The sequence below is a fragment of the Solea senegalensis genome, linkage group LG8 (assembly GCF_019176455.1).
Source record: "Solea senegalensis isolate Sse05_10M linkage group LG8, IFAPA_SoseM_1, whole genome shotgun sequence".
Classification (NCBI taxonomy): domain Eukaryota; kingdom Metazoa; phylum Chordata; class Actinopteri; order Pleuronectiformes; family Soleidae; genus Solea; species Solea senegalensis.
Window position 1 is genome coordinate 8,554,136 of NC_058028.1, and position 20,182 is coordinate 8,574,317.

Here is a 20,182-nt window from a genome sequence, read left to right on the forward strand (position 1 = left end):
ATTTGTTGCAGCCCTAATAAATAATTCCAATCATTGACAATAGATGACATGACAGTTTTACGAAAAAGCAAAGCCAAACCACCTCCCTGTCCCCCTCGTCGCTGCCACTAAAGCGCATTGGACTTGGGGCCAAATCAAAAGGCGTTTTATTATTTACTGAGAGTGATTGGTTGACAAATTGCTCCTCTCCACAATCACTAGCGCACGAGGCTCTCACACCAAACAATGTCATGACTTGTATCTGGTATTTGGAGTCTTTCTATACAGTCTGATTTAAACATAAAAAAAATACATTCAAACAAAACCTTTTTTAAAAAATATATAAAATAATCAACCGCCTTTTTTGGTCCAACTAACGTTTGCCACAGTTTGAAACCCAATCCATTAGTTTGTGGCATATGCTTCTCTCTGCCTCTGTGAGACCAAATGGATTTTCTGTCAGCCGTTGAGCTGCTTTAGCAAGAACAAGACAAGTGGTTTCGTTTGCTCCGTTGTGTACGTCACTCCGCCGCAGATCCATCAAGAGGTTCAAGATTTTGTTAGAAGGCACAGATGGTCCGCAATTATCATGGAATGAAAGTAATGCGTCTCAATTTATGTCAATGAAAAGAAGATATGTAGGTATGCAAAATGCATTATCCACGGTTTCTGTGCACTGATGAAGAGCAGGGCGAATGCAACCGGACAAATTGTCTGTTGAGCGCAGTTTACGGGCAACTCCAGATATTATGTGGAGTCAAAACTGAAACCTCACATATCCCGGAAGAAAAAAAACCAACAAAAACAAAACAGGGGACACTGCATGCTAGCGCCATGTGCTACTCATTAAATTATTACTTAGCCTCAGATAGTTTCATCCCTCATGGTGTCTGTGGCTAAATTACTTTCTGGTGTGACCTCTTTTAACCAGATTTCCCCCTGTACTCGCAGACACAGGGATTATTAGGCAGTTCAAATGAAGACTTATTTGAATTCACGCATGGCCACGTCCTCGGGGCTTCTGCGAGGCTCAGCATTCCTGCTTGGTCAGCTGCGAGGCCGCGGTGTGGTGGCTCTTTCAACGGAGAGCCCTGGCTGCACTGAGAGCCATCACTGGCCCGACCCCATGCTGTTATTGCATTAAGAGATGCTAATGTGAGGAGGTCACCGTGTCTCAGATCTGCGGCTCTCAGCGTGGCAGCGGGCTCCCACTGACAAGTCTCCCTGGGAAGACGGCCCTCGGGGAAAGCTTGGGGCCACGGTGAAACACATGCCGCACAAAAGGACCGCAGGCTTCAGTGAGCAGCTTCGCCGGCCTCCTCGCAGAAGCCACGGCCTCAGTGTTCTTAGAGCAGGAAAATAAACACTGCAGCCTCTGAGGCGACTAACGTAAATAACGATAGGCTGCTTACTTATTCAAAATCCAGCAGAACATTCAAAGTCTGAGTCTGGGCTGAAAAGATGACCTTGGGTAAAATGTGACGACAAAAAAAAAATCCACTCGTTTTCCAGAGCGGCTGACACACTGTTCGCCAATTACATTAGCCACACATTTGCTTTACTGCGGTTGTTTACTGACAAAACAAAAAGTCAATATCCCCCTGCACCGTGACAGCTCGGATTTGAAATATTTCTTAAATAACTGACCTGTATGTCAGAAAGATCTGATTTGATATTCAAGTCATTTTTTTCCATGCTGGCTGTTGAATTACCCCGCCACCCCCCCTCCCCAAGTACTTCCCACTGAAAACCTGAGATGCATGTTTAATTCCAGATTACATTACATTTGGCACTGTGCATGTTTGTTTTTTTCCCCCCCGAACATCTGCACTGAATTGAAAATTCCTTTTTCAGATAAATTTGTTCAGATAATTTAGCGATTCTGGTTTAAATATATCGACAATGTCCTTGTGCACCGACTAGAACCCCACTCTCCGTGCCAGACGACCCATGTGGCCCGCTGTAGCTGTGTCACCTTGAAAAAATGAGGTTCACGTAGCTGAAGGGAACAGTTGCAATTCGAGTTGAGACTTTCCCTGAAATTGGGAAACCAGCGTGGGTTCCTAGAGTTATACAGTTACATATATTATCTGACACAGAAGCTTTGGGGTCTGGAAAATAATTCACACAGACAGAATAACAGTCTCTGTCATTAGTGAAAACCTCAAATGTAAATGTGACATCCGGTTTAAATCATGATCTACTAGGATATGGACAATTTTGCAGCGGCTCGTCTGACTGACAGTAAAGTAAATGTACTACAACATTGATTTTCTTTTAATGATCAAGTATTTGGATGTGATGTGGTCAATGGAAGAAGACCGATCGAGCGCTCCATGTCTCATTAGGTTGTTACGTGAATATGCCCCATAAACAAAGCTCTTCTGACATCAAACAATGCAGTCTCAAAGATGTTCTTATTTTATTTATATGTAATACCAGCCCGAGGTGATAGAATCTCCGTCTGGACAAAAGCATTGATTTAAAGAGTCCTGGTTTGATATTTCTGAGATATGAGAGTGAGGAAAAGGCAGCATCCAAAAAGGAACATGCTGTACCCTGCAAACTAAAAAAAAAGGAGTCTTAAAAAGCCTGAGGATGAATAAGGCAGCAAATAAAGCCGGGGATATTCCATCGGTATCAGCCCTCTGTCCTCTGTCCTCTGTCCTACCCCTTGCTGACAGGCCCCGGAGCAAACCTAAACACCACACCTATGCAAATCAGTGTCATTGTTATGAGACAAATCTGTGGCGGTAAAGGCCATTCCCCACACCCGTGTACCCTTAAGTCATGTCACTGCTGGGTGACCAGCTTGTTGTTACTGTGGAATTAGGAGAGATTGGTGACAGGATTAATAACTCATTCTCCAGGGCTTTCTGAGCATGCAGCTGCGTGAACTCTGGAGTTTGATGTAATGCAACCCTTTGGGTAGTTAAGTTGTAAGCTTTAATAAATTATGTACATCATTTGATTTTTTTCTGTTGTTGTTGTTGTGTTTGTGTTTGAGCAGTGAGAATTCTTTTTTTTCTTTTGAGAGAGACATGAGGCATGAATTTGAGTTTGAGTGGCAACATTTTATCGCGTCACGCAGACGGATCATAAAACAACGAGTCTCACACTTCTGAATGTGGCCATCGTCATAAATCTAACTTTCCGGGGTTACCTTGAGGAAATACTTGAAATAATCTCATTGTCCACATTTACCACACATGGCGTTTGTGGCATTATCCACAACTGCATTAAATCGCACTGCGACCACAATACTACGTTTCTATTTAGTTGTTTTTCCTTAAATGCATCATGTCTGCTTCAGGCGACACCTGCCTTCCACGCCATCCCCTTGGGTTTTGGAGCAGCGAAAATGAAAAACCGTCTGTATTAATACTTTTCTAGTCTTTGCGACCAATTAAATTCAGCGACTCATCTATTCACACACATTCATCTACTGTATGTGCATCACTTTTTCTATCACACCCATTCACATGCTGCTTGCACAGGCTGCCAGGAGCAGTTTTGGGGGGGGTTCAGTGTCTTGCACAAGGACACATCAGCATGTATACTATCGGAGCGAGGGATCAAATCCCCAACATCGCAGTTGGCAGATGACTCTTCCTACCTACTGAGCCACAGCTGCCATTTGCAAACACTACTTGTGGGGCTGTTTGTTTAGTCGAGGAAAGGACGAAACTGGGACATCATAGACAGAACGATGCGTTTCCAAACATTCATATACTGATCAGCTGTAAATGACAAGTGCTGTGTTTGCAGTTTCAGTCTCATGAAAGAAATCCCTGGGCCTACTTTTAACAAGAGCTGTTTCTAGGAATGAAACGATGAAACAAATGAAAACCTGCGTACCAGCACATGCAGTGAATGAACACGTGACGCACGTTTTCAACCCTGCTATAATGGACACAAATGACTTCTGATACAGAGCGGGAAGTCTCACCTGGACGTAGGTGTTTTTAACACGTTATGTCGCTTTCTGTCAGACAACACACGACACCGCTTCACATAACAGACCAGCTTACTGCCAAACACAACTCCATCACGTCAATGTTCACAATAATCACAAAAATCTGCTGAGGCAGACTCTAACACACTTCCTCTGCAATGTGCGCTTACAGTGCCTGAACCTTCGTCAACTGTCAACACCACCACGTTTCCAGTGTAAGTGCAAATGTCAGTGTGTCAGTCTGAGTGAACGTTGGTTCCAACAGCAGCAGACACTGAGCCCTCCACGAGGAGAGTGCAGCTGACATTTATTAATTAGAATCCACGCATGGATTTTTCAAACCTAATCTAACTCCAGAGGCACCATCTGCCTTTGAGCTCTTATCAAAAATAAAAAGGAGTACAGTATGCCTTACACTGTTTCTGATATCTCTACAAATGGACTTATTCCTTTCAGTGCTAAACATCATGATAGAGCAGGGATGACATCGCACCTGGTGTGAAGTACCTGTCATTACGCCTTGCTTGCTATCTGAGGAGCGGAGGATGCGTGCAGCCTGCTGCTTTCAGAGAAGATGATGATTCCCAACCAGCACACACACACACACACACACACACGCACACACAGAACAGAAAAGTCTGTGACAAAACATCACCCCCTGAACCAAAATTGTCCATCTCTTTAAGCAAGGCTCTGAACTTTGCACACCTCGCTGCAGAGAGTTCTGTGCATTTCCCGGGGCTAAATATCGACCCAGAGTTTCAACCCTCTCACATGGTGCTCAGGGAAAAAAAAGGTACATAGTCTTGCCCACAGCCATCTGCATGACCCATAACACAAACACTGTCCAGGAACAGGGGGAAGGCTAACCTCAACAAAGCAGCAGTAGTTTGAAAACCAACTCACCATCAGCTGTTGCTGTTGCAGTGGCAGGAGCATACAGGTTCCCTGAGCCAGTTTTAACTAAGAATGAATTGGGGCCAAACTCATCCTCAGAGTTAGAGTCCTGGGCTGGCTGAGCCGCACAGTTACCTAGCAACCCTGCCTTGCTCTCATTGGCTGCAATGGAAGGGGGAGGGTATGGGAGCTGCTCAACAGGGGAGGAGGAGGAGGATGAACAATGCGGAGGACCTGTAGACCACAAACAGAGACAACACATGGGGGGGGGAGGAAATGAAACACACCCAAACACAGGGATCATCACATAGGAGCAAAACACACAAACACACACGCACCTTAACTCTGACACTTAAAAGGGAAATAAAAACAGACACATCTGCCTTTGTCTCCACCGCCTCACCCCAGCTGAGAAGAACAATACAAACACGAGTTTGTGACAGAAAAGAAAAGGCAACAACCTAATGTTGCTTCAAAGAAATAAAAACATCCTTTTATTCACTTAAATGCAAGAAAGGAGAGTAAAAAAAAAAACTGGGTTATGATGCTCAAGTCTTTACGAGAGCATGCACAGGCAGAGAGAGATCAACAGAAAGTTTAACCAACTCTTTTCCTGTAATGTCCAAATGCTACAAATGTTTTGGAGCATCCTGGAACTTTATCTGCTTCCCTTCCGCTCACACGTGGATCACTTCGCACACTACACCGAGGCACCAGTATGCAATCCCTCACAATCTTCTGGCATCGGATCTTGTTTGTGTGCAGAACTAGGCAGGGCGAGAGTGACATGCAGTAAGGGCTGGGCCGTACTTCTGCATTCACATGTGTTCAAGCATGTGGTTCCGTTTAAACGAGGGTCAGTCTTCATGCATGCTCAATCTCACTTTCCATTTCAGTAGCAGCTGTTTTTCGCCAGGAGCTCATCCTCATTTTTTGGATGTTCTTCTATTCTTTGACCACGGAGTTGTACATGTGTTCGTACCGTCTGTGTGTGTGTGTGTGTGTGTGTTATTCACATATCTCTCAAACTGATGGGTCGATTGATTTCAAACTCGACAGGTGTCTTGCTACGGGCAGTGCCAAGTGCAGTGCCAAGTTTAACATTGTTTGGATAAAGAATACAAACGATATTGTTACATATATCGCTAAAAGAAGCACACACAGGCTTCCGCCGCTCTACTGTAGCCACTCCCCCTCTCACTCACACGGCACTGTGAGTGAGACAAGGCGCCGTGAAACGGAGGCAGACCGCGAACGCAGTGCCGCCAAACGTTCGCCCCACTCCCCTCTGGGAGGCGTTACAGGTCTCTCCGAACCAGCAAGTTCAGAGGACGCCTCTTTCCTGCAGCTGTTATGCAAGCGTGTAGTTCAATTTTCCATATTTATTGTATGCCATGATGTCAGCAGCAGTGTTTGCTTCCTGCCATACCCAAATAAAAATGTCACTGAACGTTTGCTGTGTAATAGTAACAATGAGCACTCAAACACACCAAACCAACAATTACTGAAAACACACACAAAAGCAGATTTTGCACGGGCACTGCACTAGTTTAATGTAATTACTCTGCAAAAAGGACAACAGCAGTTTCCTAAACATGACGAGTTTTCATATCTCCTTATCCACCGTGGCTTTCCAACTCGTCTGTAGCATAAAATGGAGTGATTCACCTCAACAGCACAACATGAATAATTTACAGGTGATCATTTATAGCCTCTTGTTATATATAGTGTGCAACTCCGATTCTCCTAACACGCCAATATCGCATTTTTCTTCTTTATTTTTTATTATTGACTCCAATCTCAACCCTGTCACGGGATGTTAAATCTCCACAGAGTGCCCATTAACGTATGATTAACTTTTGATTCAGCTCTGTGCCACGCGGAAAATGGAGTACTTCAGTAACATGACTGCGGCGAGCGCAGCCATCAGTTCAGAGCACTCGCGCTCACCCCCCGCTCAGCCACCCAGCCACCCTGCATTCTCCCATCACTCCAATGGCCTTGATGTTGGAAATTCCTGCTGACTGGACTGTCATCCATCAGGAGAGATACATTTCTTCTGGCTCTGTAACGATCCCTGAAGAGCATTAAAATACGACTCACTGACTCGCATCTAATTAGGAAACAATTAGTGATATTAACATATCAGGCACGGCCCGACACGAGCGGCGGACATCCACTGCGCCAGGGAGTCACAGTTTATGCTTTATATATACTTCACACCACATGCTTCATTTCTCTCTCAGCCCTCAAATGCCCGTGTAGTAATGGGTGCAGAGGCACAGTTGCCCTACTGCAGCTTAATGACTGTGACGCTGTTGTGCTTTCGATATACAACAGTGTACAACCGGGAGAGGAGCTGCTGAAAACGGCTTTATTACAGTTATTCCCAGAATTCCTCAGATGCACCCAGGACATTTAGTGTGCGCCAAAACAACTACAGTCTGAGTTGCACTCACTGAGATGCTACAAAAGACCAGAGATGAGTTGACATGAGAGGCAAAAACTGAGCCGCACCGGGTCCTTGAGCTCAATACAGCTTCATTCCCCCTTCCTCAAGAGTGAGAATTCATCAGTGAGACAAGAAAAGATTAAAATCCTTTAAAAAAAAAAAACAGTCAAAGTCATAACCGAAATGAGGTCAAGGTAGTCGTGCTTAGCCGCCGTTATTCTTTTACACAAAGGTTTTACTGTCTTACTGTGTTTAATTAACACAGGATTGTGCAGCTCACATCCGAGACAAGAAGTAGTTTTTTCTTTGCCTTCACTCAGTGTCTGTTATACCACTTCTGTGTCTGACCGTGTCGGGAAGCGTCGGTGACCTTGGTGTGATTGCAAACACTGACCACCACTCACTGCATTTAAGGCCTCAACTGGGACCGAACCATTTATCTTTTTCAAAATCACAAAATCACAGCTTGAAACAAAGAAATTAGAAAAGGTTGCACTTTTATCCTTCTGCCAATTAAACCATGTTGGAAAATACTGTGATGTTTAAATCTTACCGCTCTGGCTCATTAGCGATGTAGTTCAAGTCACACAGATGAGGAACTGGTTGTAATGTAAAATAGAATCAAAAATATGCAATCTGAAGACTTGCACATGTATTTTAGTTTTAGAGAAAGTACAGTATGAAAGAAGGCAACAATAAAGTAAAAACTTTGCATCCAAGCCCTGGTTCAAAGAATCAAAACTATTTTTTTCTGAGGCATAAAACAGTAAGAGTGTATGGTGCTGGCGCGGGAGCCAAACAGCAGCACTAACATGAATGTGGGTGGACAGCTGTGCATATTTTATCTTTTTACAACTCCACAAGTAACAATGAATAAAATAGTAGTAGTTGTTTTTTTTATGCTGCTTTGAGAAACTTTGGAAGGGCACTGGAATTTGATAGTTATGCAATGGCTGCATGTGAGATTATTGTGATTATTTAAACTATATATCTGTAACATTACTTTAAAACTAATCCTGGGTCTGTGGCTTCTACAAACTCAACCAACATAGTTTCATCATTTTCATAAGAGAGAACAGCAAACACAATACTTTTGCAGTCACACGTAACAAATGTGTGAGTACAGTTGTATCTGCAATGAAACAATTCATTATTAATTAGTGACAGATGCACAAAAAAGCCGCAGGTGTCAAACGTGCAAGTGTCTGCTTTGCATATCTCCATTAACACTCCATAACCACTTGACTTCCAATTTGAGATCACAGGGAAACAAAAAGATGAAGCAAATCCTCAGATTAAGAAACAAAACAAAAAACAGGAGTCTTCATTAGCAGCGATGCTAACAATTAACACACATTACCAATCATTTAATCAACTACTTGTTTCAGCACTAAAACTAATAAACAGCTACAGATTTCAGAGGGATTTATTGCATGCACTTATAAAGGATTTAAACACTCTGTTTATTGCTTTAATGGGATAAATGAGTGTGTTTCTGTGGATTCAGGAGAAAACCTTTTTTCAGTTGTACCCATAGTAACTGTTCTGCGGTACATATAATTTAAAGAGGGATGTTATCAAGTGGAAAGAATAAGACAAGATAATATTCTGATTATAAAAGTCCCGATTGTTAATTCTCACCCTCTAAATTCAGCTACTAATCCTCAATATGCCTCTAACTGCTTTAAATTCTGAGGCCACGCATAGAAATTCAAATTTATTCAAAAAGATGAAAAGTCATTATTCTTCAATTCATCGCGACTACTGCACACTCACAATACCGACCAAGGTAAAGCAGACTTGTCACTTGTACTGTGGACTTCAGGTTTTGGAACAGAAAAAAAAAGAGAAACGGTGGCTTGACGGTGTATTTACAATGGAGCACCAACTATGTCTGCACGGACACACGTAAAGAGATTAAAAGAACAATCAGAATTATAGATTCAATGCGGAGAAAAATACTAACAATAATAATAATAATGATGATAATAAGAAGAATTCCGTGTGGTGTTCAGGCCCTAATAAAAGTAGACACGGCAGTAGGAATCCCTGCTCTGATATGGTACATTCGGAGAGAAGTGTCATCCTGATGGACAGGGATGGTCATTCTGATCGGCGTTCATGCAAACTGACTTCCTGTTTTAGGTTATCACATGAATTGGAAAGAAACATGGCAAAAAAACACTCTCAAGCCGACAGTCAGTGTGTTTACATGCATGTTAAAAGTCCCTTTTTCGTCAGACTAAGACAGTAATTCAGCTCGACTAAAATCAAGCTAGTTTTAGTCAGACTAACAAACCTTGATAGAGTTTGATTCATAGTCCGATTTCTCCTGCATGCATTATGCTTAGTCGGACTGGAGTCGGACTTGGTGTTCTATGCATGCACCAAAATTAAACAATTGTTCTGTGTTTGTAAAGGTCAACAGGAAACAAGAATAGTCAAGTAGTCCGATCAGTCCTGTCTTAGCCGGATTAACTCGATTAAACTGTGCATGTAAACCTGCTGTGTGTTTTCTTATAGAGACTTTTTTTTTTACAAACTCCAGACTATAGGGCAGCAAGTTAAACGCGCTTGGACTGATAATGTAAACGTCTATCTGTCAAATGCAGAAGCAGTACGAAATGCTAAGCCTGTATCTTCATTACCGAGAAGAGAGGAGACAAAAGTATAGTTTGAAAAACACCACAAAAACACACACAAAACAAAACAAAACAGAAATGAAAGTCACACAAGCGAAAGTCGGGGGAACAAGGAAGTTGAAGGTGAACAGTGAGGGGCCAAGCAGAGGTGAAATAATAAGGGTGAGCAGCGACAACAGCATTTTGTTTATAATTCAAACAAAAATGAGTCTTCTTCTTCGACGACATCCAGACAATCGGATAACTCCGCGCATTTCAGAGCGGTTTATGCTGACTAAGAGCTTGATGCACATCGTAATTGGATTACTTGTTTCATGTCCATGTAAACAGGGATGTTGTCAATTCTAATCAAAATGATTTTAACCTGATTGACGAAAGTTTTGCACATGTAAACATGGCCATGGAAATATAGTAGTAGGATTTACATCAAGCTGTTTCTACCGTCATCTCATAAACAGTGATTATCCAGTTCCATATAACGGCTCTTGTGCTCACTGTGTGGGCACATGGAACCGTGGGTTGTGTTCCTTGCATGAGGCTGCTTATTATGTTGCATTGAACACCAGCAATGTGCCGCTGTTTGACACCTACCTCATGACACACCTTTTAGTGTCACTGGCAAACAACAGAGCAGCGCACTGTTGATTAAGGTGTAAAAACTCACCTCAGTTTACACCCTCACACCAAGTCAACAGCACGCCACACTTGCATGCACTCCTGCTGCATTCACATCGCTAATTGCTGGATGTGGACCTTTTTCAGACCTTTGAATTTTCAGTGAGCGATACGCAGGTAAATTATTGTCCGACTCGTACAAGGGCAAGCCTTCCTTCATGTATGAAAACCTCGCCCTTTTCGCGGATTAATTCTCCTTGAAGCCACGTGAAGGTGGCAGGTATTTGTTTCCTCCTGCAGCTTCTAATTCGAGTGGCGCACATTGTGAAAGTGCAGTTACGCACACCAGATCCTCTAGTAACCTTGATGAAATCCTGCACCCGGCTGCTGCAAAGTCACCACACAAACTTCCGTGATCTTGGGAACATTTACTGTTACATTTCTTCACAGTCTGATGCAGTTTAAATCATCTGGAGTGTCGGGAGACAGCTGCGTCCTTAGGACCTTGTTATAAACGTCTCTGTTGTTAATCCTACAGGCAATCCTTAAGGAACTGCTTTTTGGTAAAAAACAAAATCTTCCAGGGAACGTTATCATGAAGGATCATGAGTGGGGGAGTGGGTTGAAAATGAACCACAAGTTTTCATGTTTTTAGATGAGAGCATTAAGTCATAATGACTAATTAATACAGTAATGTGACTTATGCTAAAAAGATTATTAGGGAGTAAATCTGTGGAAGGAAAACAGTTTGTTTTATAAATAAGCTTATGATCCCAACCCTAATACAAATAGGGGTCTATTAATTGAGTCGCATTTGCCTATGAGGTACTTTGGCTGACAGGAAACCTTAATTGGACATTTAATAGCTTTTAAATTGCCTGAACAATCCCCTGTTCACTTTTAACTTTGTCCCTCTAATGAAGTGCTGTTGCCTGGCTCTAGTGGCCATGTTTACAGTGTGCAACACAAATGTTCACATGGCAGGATCAAGTTGTCCTGGAAATGTCATGCGATACAAAGGATTTAGAGCTGCTAAATCCATGAAAGGAGGCTTGATGTTCCTTTTGGATTTTTTTTTTTCCCCTAACCCACTGGCTGTGCCATGACTGATTAACTGTGCCCCCTTCCCTACATGATCACTGCTCTTTGTTTGGACTGATCTTCAAAGGGCGAGTGAAAGGCAGTGTTAGTCCTGCCATTGTGCCAAGTGACAGTCTTGGAAATGTGATGTGTTAGCGACGTGAGGACATCCAGCCTCACAAAGGTGTTTCTGCGATGTGACAGAAACGATGGGGTGAACATACTGGCTGCTGTTGGGTGACAAGGCGATAGACAATATATTGTCAGAATACAAATCTATGCCACACATTAATTCTGCAAACCAGGGCTGTTTTTTTTTCATCCATCGCCCTAGATTTTTAGATTTCCTTTTGACTTGACTGTTTAGTATTTTGTCACACGTTTATTGCTGTCTGAATTGTGTTTCTCTATTGTCTTTTGTTTTCTTTTGTATTCTTGCTTCACTTCACTTATGCTGTATTTCCATCATGGTACGGTTTGAAACGGTAAAGCTCGGGGTCAGGCTTGCGTTTCAACTGTGCCTTTACTTAGTAGGTGGGGTGCGGGCTGTGCGACGACAACAAACAACAGCATTGAACGTGACACGACAGACAACAACACAACGGACACCAATGGAGGACATCCAACAGCTCGCTATTTCCTGCTCGGTTTGTGGCTGTTTGTCTCAATAAGACATCGGGCTTTGTATGAGAACAGACTGCGGGTGTTTGCCAAGACTTCCATGGGATATTTATTGCAAGCCAATCAGCTGACACTTATCGAACCATTTTACTCAGCTAGTATGAAAGAATTCCTAATGGAAACTACACATTCTGCTAAATGCCAAGCATGTTATTCCATTTTAATTTAAAAGCCCCTGGTTCATATATATATATATATATATATATATATATATATATATATATATATATATACATATATATACATATATATATATATATATATATATATATATATATACATATATATATATATATATATATATATATATATATATATATATTTATATATATATATATATATACATAAATACATACATACATATATATACATATGTACTGTATATATATATATATTCATATATAACATTTCTTTGAATTAATAAATCTAAATCATGATGTGAATCAGGCAAATAAATATAATAATATAATAATAAATATAATAAAAATATATAATAAATATAAGGTTTGGTTGCATGTGCTGGATTCATTGTGTGGCAGAACTTAATAAACAAGGTGTAAAATGAGAGAATTTTCCATTTACACTGGTGTGTTTGCAGGTTACTGGTGTATGTGCTCATGAATACATGAATACATGTACCAGACCACTCCAGGCAGTTCAACCACAATGGCTTCATTCTGATTTTTGCATTACTAGGACTTCCAAATTGGCATCATTGTTTTCTATTGCACAGCTGCAAGGCATTACCAGCCTTTCATGAAATAAATACTCGATCGGTGACGTCATCTCAATTATATATATAAAAAATAAATGACGGTTTTTCGTGGTGTTGTAACAGCAATGCAAATTGTAAAATGTTGAGTTTCCCCATGTTCATTACTGCTGATTTCTTCATTTACAAAGTACTATACTTTAATACTCTTGATGGTGCAGATATATAAAGATGTCAATCTAGTGTTCGCCACACATAGTTCAACGCCCTCGGTCAAGCGGAATTACCAAGAGACAACCTTGAAGGGGAAGAAGGAAATTAGCTCTGATGAGTCAACATTGGAGAAATGATAAACATTTCTCTGACAGTGCTGTTTACCTGTGAGTAATCAATATCTGTAAGGAGAACATAATGTATGATAAGGCTGAATTGTAACCCTGCACCCGTAAAAATGTTTTTATTTCCTTCTTTCTTAGACGGAACATTGGAAAATGGAAATTATATTTGTGTGTAATAAAAAGGCATTATCACACAAAGCAAAAAAATTCCATTTAAGGCTGACCCAAAACATTTCTATCAGCACTTTATACCCAGCATCCATTACTTACAACTAGTGTACTACACACTCTAAAGCCAAATTATAAATGGCTCACCAATATAAAGCCACAGAGAATAAAGCAATGCAATCTCTGAGCAAAACCACATATATCGTGGTGCCTCGCCACCAAACTGGAGATAGAAACAGTGACAGACGATGGAGTCACATTCTGCCACAACGCTGTCATTGTTGTTGTAAACAAACACATAAAAGAAGAGAGATCGACTGGACATCGCCTGATGACCAGTAATATTCCTGCAGCACTATAAAGCACTGAGTTAATCTGACGCTTGCCAGACTCAAACCAGTGCAGGTTTACAATTCTGAACGTGACCACATCAACCTCACAGGAGCATGATGGCTGCAGGTTTATGAGTGACATGCTGCAGCTCCTATGGCTGCTTCAACCTAGAGAACACCTGCTATGAACGCGAACCTCATTATCTCTTTCTAAGGAGAACTTAAGAGAACAGCTTACTTAAAGGAATACTTCACCGATTTGCATATAACTTTGTGTTACTAGGATAGGGGTAGTAGTTTTGAAAAATGGTGCTTCCCAAGTTGAGAAATATCTTCACTCTTTTCTTGTTCTGTGCCCACCAGTGACACTTGGTCCTGTTAGCGTAGCTGTTAGCAAAGATGGCGGACACTGTTTACATTCGGGGAATGAGGTCCCGTCTCCCTACGAGTGAGAATTAGCGTTGCAAAAGAATGAAGATATTTCTCGACTCAGGGGAAACTGAGGTTGGGAAGCACAATTTGGCTAGTAATAGAAAGCTAAATGCAAATCAGTGAAGTATTCCTTTAATTGTCACATACATCAAAATGCAACATAATACTTTGGATTTTTTAAATATACTTCAAGAATTTAGAATTTGTAATTGCAAAATAAGTAATGCCAGCTTTTTTTCCTTTGCTTCCGAGATAAATCTACAGCGAATTTGACCCCAGAGGCTAACGTCTTGTGAAACACTTTCTCTCAGGCACAGTTTCACCACATTATCAGCCTAATCTTGCACGTTTCACAACTGCTGTGTCTTATTTATAGTGTTTTTCACAATTAAGCAACTCATTAGAAGTAAAAAAGTAGGCTTCCAGTCAAAATCACCAGGCACATGTATTTTGGTGGTCATGTGACATTTTCATGCGTGTTGCCATGGAAGGGGACTAGGTTTTTATTAGGGATGTAACAATATCAAAATCTCACAACATGGTTGTATTGCGGTAACAAACTGTGATGTGTCGCTTGTGAAGTCCACGTTTAGGGTGAGTGTCGTGCACTCTGGCTGCTTGAGGCTTTGTGTGGCTTTAGTATTTGTCTGCCTTTTTGAGCTAATCTGTGAGATGTGAAAACAAAAAGTAAAATGTGTGGGGATGGTTAGCGTGTTTGGAAAAAAGGGATTTACTGAATCTATTTCAATGAAATCTCTATACGTTGGCAGTGATTGGCAGTCATTGACTTCCTGTTTATCCAGACTAGTTTCCTTGTACTTTGCCTTGAAGTTGACGCACGTCATGTGCCGAAAACTTAAGCCCCTGTGGCTGATCATAGAGCGTATGCCGGCTCCAAAGGTCCGCACTGGGGTGTCTTGCGTGAGTATAAACAAAGATTAATAGTGGTAATAGTGTTGCATTACTGTTACACTTTGCGTCACTTTGTTTACTTGCACGAGGAACGCAACAAAACAGACATTCTTGCCTATTGTTTGATACCATCACAGTTCCACAATCATACTGAGACATCTTTGTTTTTGAGATACAGAACTGACAATGCTGTAACATACACAATCGCCATATTTCTCTCGAGTGTTCAAGGGAGCGTGCACTACATCTACAACTCACTCCTCCTTAACTTACACCATAATAATGATGTAATCACTTAGTGCTAATCTATTCAACTGTGTGGAGAAGGTGGAAAGTGTCCAAGTGAGATATAAAAAAAAAACCAGCAGTAGCACACTGCAGAATACTGATGATTTCCAGAGTATTGGCTTGGAAGATGAAAAGGGGGGCAAAAGTGGCTGAGTCAAGACATGGCATTTCTTCTCTGGGTGATTATGAGCACAGACGTGTTCACCGGTCATTTTCTGCCCACATCTCTGCTGGGCTACTGCCACTCTCGTCCACAGAGTCCACTCTATTTCTCTGCCTTGGAGAGACAGTGTGCCCTGCAATCACGCCGAAAGGCACCTTCTGTTTCGACTTCTCTGTGACACACAGAATTAATCCAACTGGAAATGTGAAATTGAAATCCTAAAAGATCCGAAAGGAGTTTTCTTCCTTGTGGGGGAGAAAACTGCTGCTGCACTGAACACTGCACAGAAAAGTCCTGAAGTAGAATTGTTTTGTGGACACCTAACTAGAGAGTAAAGACTCCTTACGCTGACAGTCCAAGGCCCAATTTTCCCTCTCTTTTCTTTACTATTATTTTGGAACCAATGTTGGTTCTGACACAGCTAACATACTGACACTGCTAAATCCCTCCATTCAGCCCCATTCAAGCATCCCTGGGGATGTCTTTGTTCAAGGATAAAAAAGTAAAGGTTCCACTCTCCTCATCGCTAACTGTTAACAACATCCTGCAGGCTTGTTTTAAGGATCTCCTGGTGCACAAGAGAGTTTGCGACTAAAATCGTGGCAGAATTATCTTCTTCTCCACCAGCGCGGATAAAAAAACGTGCCATAGAACGCGCTCATAAAAGCGTCTGTAACCGTTCCAGACATCAAAAACGTGCACATGGTAATCAGCTTTAAATGAACGTTTCTAGGCCTCGATCACTGATAGCTCCATCAACTGAGCCGACTTAAACTACCGCCGAAAAGAAAAAAAACAAAAAACAATGCTAATAGTGGATAATTATCAGCTTTTACTCTGTCTGCACTAGCTGCTCTGTTCCCTCTCCCATCACACACAGAAGCTGGTGAATAAACACAATGGCATGAATAAATAATGACCCCACAATCCTCTTAAGGTCCCCGAATAGTGTGTGTGTGTGTGTGTGGAGGGTGGGGTGGGGTGTCGGGGTGTAGACAAAAGTTTACTTTTGGTGTTTGTGAGCAAGCGGAGCCTGAAATTGTAAGCGACTCATTAGGGCTACATGTGGCTTGCCCAGGGCTTTGCTCAACAAAGCTGGGAAGACTCCCATCCTGTCATTCCTCAGCAAATTTTTAGGCCTGACCTAATAAAAGTGTAAAATATACCCTTAAGTAAAAGCTACATCGCCAATAAAAGAGTCTAAAAACCTTCTATCACAGTGGAAAAACCTTCACCTAAGCTGGACTAAATTTTATGAGACTGAAAGAGAGTGAAATCTCCCAGAATGTTCCGGGGTAGGTGGGTGGTGGGGGGGCGTCTAAACTTGCTATGTTGTATTTAAACATCACAGTTATATGTATGCGTGCACAATAAAGGGAGAGCACCTCTGTCACAACATCATTTCCTTCCCTCATCACGCTCTCCGGAGTACATAAAAGCCCCCTGCTTTTCATTTCAGACACTTTGTCAGTGTTTAAGAATTGATTTGCGCGTGTGCCTCCCAGCTCCCACTGCGTACATGACAGTTCAAAAGGCTATTTAAAATAAACAATGTCAAGAAGCGGGTGTTTCTAAGTACTTATATGATTTACAATGTGGTAGAACTCAAGTCGGCAATAAGGCAAATATACATAATATAGTCATATATGGTGAAAGTGCTCATTTTGATCCACTACTACTACCAATTAGATGCATATCAACAACGCACTGTGGCACTGGCAATAGTGAATTGTAACACAGGCAGAAAGAAAACACCTTTTCCAGAGGGTAATTGTTGAGGCTTTGGCCAAAAAAAAAACGAGACGAGCCAATTTCAATTCATAATTTCCACCGAGGTGATGAATAGCAACGGCGCTGCCTGAGCTAGGAGTCCTAGCAACAGGAGATATAACAGCAACGACACAGACGTCACAATTAATCCCTCGCGCTTCTCTGTCGGGCTTATTGTAAAATCAGAGTGTGGATTTCAAAAAATGTTTTTTCACTCATTAGCAAATAACATTTTTTTTTTTCCCCGTTAAAGCAGGATTGTAACTTTTCCCGAATCCTTACTTTAAACTATCTATTACCAGAGCTGTGTAAAAACAAACTCACAGTGTCCTGAGTTAATCTGCATGACCGAGAACGAGGCCAATAACTACTTGATCTGATCCATTCCCAGTCCTTTGTTGAACACACTCTGCATTATCACCTCTCCTTCATAACGATTGTACTATTTTCTTCACGAATGCTGTTAAAAGTATCTCATGATGAAACATACACTCTGCTCTGACATTTCTCTTTGATGTGCACAGCACGAGCAAAAAGAGAGCTGCGTTGCTTTTTAATTTCTTTTTTTCTTTGCACATTTAATTTTAGTGAAACAGTTGAAACAGTGCATTTAGTGCCTTTTGTTTGCACTCGTGTAATACCTCTGCTTTATTGTCCCGTGTATTCAGAGTGCCCGCGCTGTAGTAAAGCACTCACAGAGTGTGATAAAAACTTAGCCTAACTTTTATCACCCACTATTGAGTCACTGTGCAGTTGTGAGTTTCCGTAATCCATCCACTGGTATTTTACACAGTAAACTATACTTTTAATTTCAGAGTATAGCAAAAGATGACACATTTTTATCATAGGCACAACCATTTTGTGACATTATGTGGACATTATGTGGAGCCAGACGGCACAGTAGTGATCACGATCCAGTCTCAGCTGTCCGTCAAGACGTCTCACCTTGTTTTTATTTCATCACATCGCTAACACCTGAACAAACATCAGTGTGATGTGAACTTTCCATCAACACATACACAACCAGAGAATATAACACATTTGAATTTTTTTTTTCTTTTTTTTTTTTTTTGACATTTATGGACTTCTTTTCAAGCTAATTTTTGTGAAGACTGACTTTTGAGTTCATACGCATTGGAAAATTCGTAGTCACCCAGTCTTCTTCTTCTAGTCTAAGGTATGTTTTTATGCTTGTTTTTTTAAATCTGCTTGTTTAGCATTTTAAAACTTGCTTCCAAATATAAAAGTGCTTTATAAATTGAATAAATTATTGACATAATCGGTAATAATAATACTAATACTAATAATAATAATACTAATAATAATAATACTAATAATAATAATAATATGGCATTCTTGCATTTCCATTAGGATTTGTACCAAAATAACCAGCCACAACCGGTTCATTCTTTGGTGTACCATAGTTAGGAGGCTCCACCCACCACAGTCAGCTGATTGGGTGACAGAAAATCGTCTCTCCGTTGCGATCTGTGTAAAGATCCCATACATTAGAGTCTAGGCGAACGCCCTCAGTCTATTCTCATACAAACTGAGACAAACAGCCACAAACTGAGCAGCTTTCCCATGCGTGTCAGGGAACTACAACGGCCTTCACATATCAGAATGAATGTTGTTTTTCGTTTGCATTAGTTTGCATGAAAGCTTCCGCCTCAAAACAACAAACACGTTCTGAGAGTGGTTTATCTGTACGGTGGCAGCCTTCATAACACAAAAGTAAAGTCAATATATAACAAGCCTTATTAAAAGCAATTCTATACATAACAAAACTTACCTGGTGGTAGTTTATTCATTTTCTTCCAATAATCCCTACTAAATGTTTCACACTGTACAATCTTAAGTGCACTCTTTGATCCTCTCTTTTCAGATCCATCAAAAAGCAGAACTTTATTATCATTCTGTAGAGATTTGAGTGTATTTATGAGGCGGCAGACTGACAGAAGTCTCATTTTCTTTCTCGTGAATTAACTTGTCCACAGTGACATTTTAAAAAACAACTGCCTCGGGTTGCCTGTCATCTATTCCTGAGCTCGGTGGGGAAAAAAAAAATAATGTTTGTCTTCCCTGGACTATATTTCAGACCGACTCTGAATAAAATGCTGAAAACGTTCAACATCATCCAACCTGCTCTAAACCACTAATAGTGCTCAGCTAGTAATAAGTCGGCTTAAATTTTTCCCCGATAGCCTAAAGTGTCTCTTTGCCAAAATTTGATTATTCACACAGTGCAAGCATCGAGGATTGGAGACGGAGAGAATGCTGCTCTGGTGTGTGTGACCTGCTGCGGAAGCCAGCAATTTATACAGCTGAGATAAGACTAATGTTTCCAATGTGACAGTAGTACTTTAGGGGAACCTCTAAAGGTAAAGGGGAATAAAGCTTATGTCCTGAGCTATTTTCTTCAACAAGCACAGGCAGTGGAATTTAACTGCAGCGAGCTACTTTCTCTATTGGGAGAAAAATAATCCAGAAAAAGAACCTGAGCTGTCCTGCACAAGCCTTTGTGTGTCTGTCTATGTGTGTGTGTGTGTGTGTGTGTGAATCCTAACCTTGCACTTAAGCGTGCTGCATGATAAGTATTGCTTATAATGAACCATATATATAAGTGGAAGTCAAATCATCCACAAGGGGATATTACATCATCCTGACAAAACATTGATAAGTTTAGCTTAATTACTTAAAGGTGAACTGCAGAATAAAGGCAAAGGGTGATGAAAATAATTAAACCTCCTCCAAATACTGCACTTT

The 20,182-nt window shown here is 41.1% G+C and overlaps 1 protein-coding gene across 8 annotated transcripts in view; it reads right to left on the reverse strand.

Annotated features, from left to right (window-relative positions):
- Positions 1–20,182, reverse strand: part of tenm4 (teneurin transmembrane protein 4) — a 168,465-nt gene that overhangs the window by 98,017 nt on the left and 50,266 nt on the right. The window contains exon 4 of one of the 8 annotated variants that reach the window (XM_044031685.1): positions 4,841–5,065. The exons of the other annotated variants lie outside the window; for them this stretch is intronic. Within the exon in view, the coding sequence (XP_043887620.1) occupies positions 4,841–5,065 (225 nt within the window). The remainder of the gene's footprint in view (positions 1–4,840; positions 5,066–20,182) is intronic. 8 annotated transcript variants of the gene reach the window in all.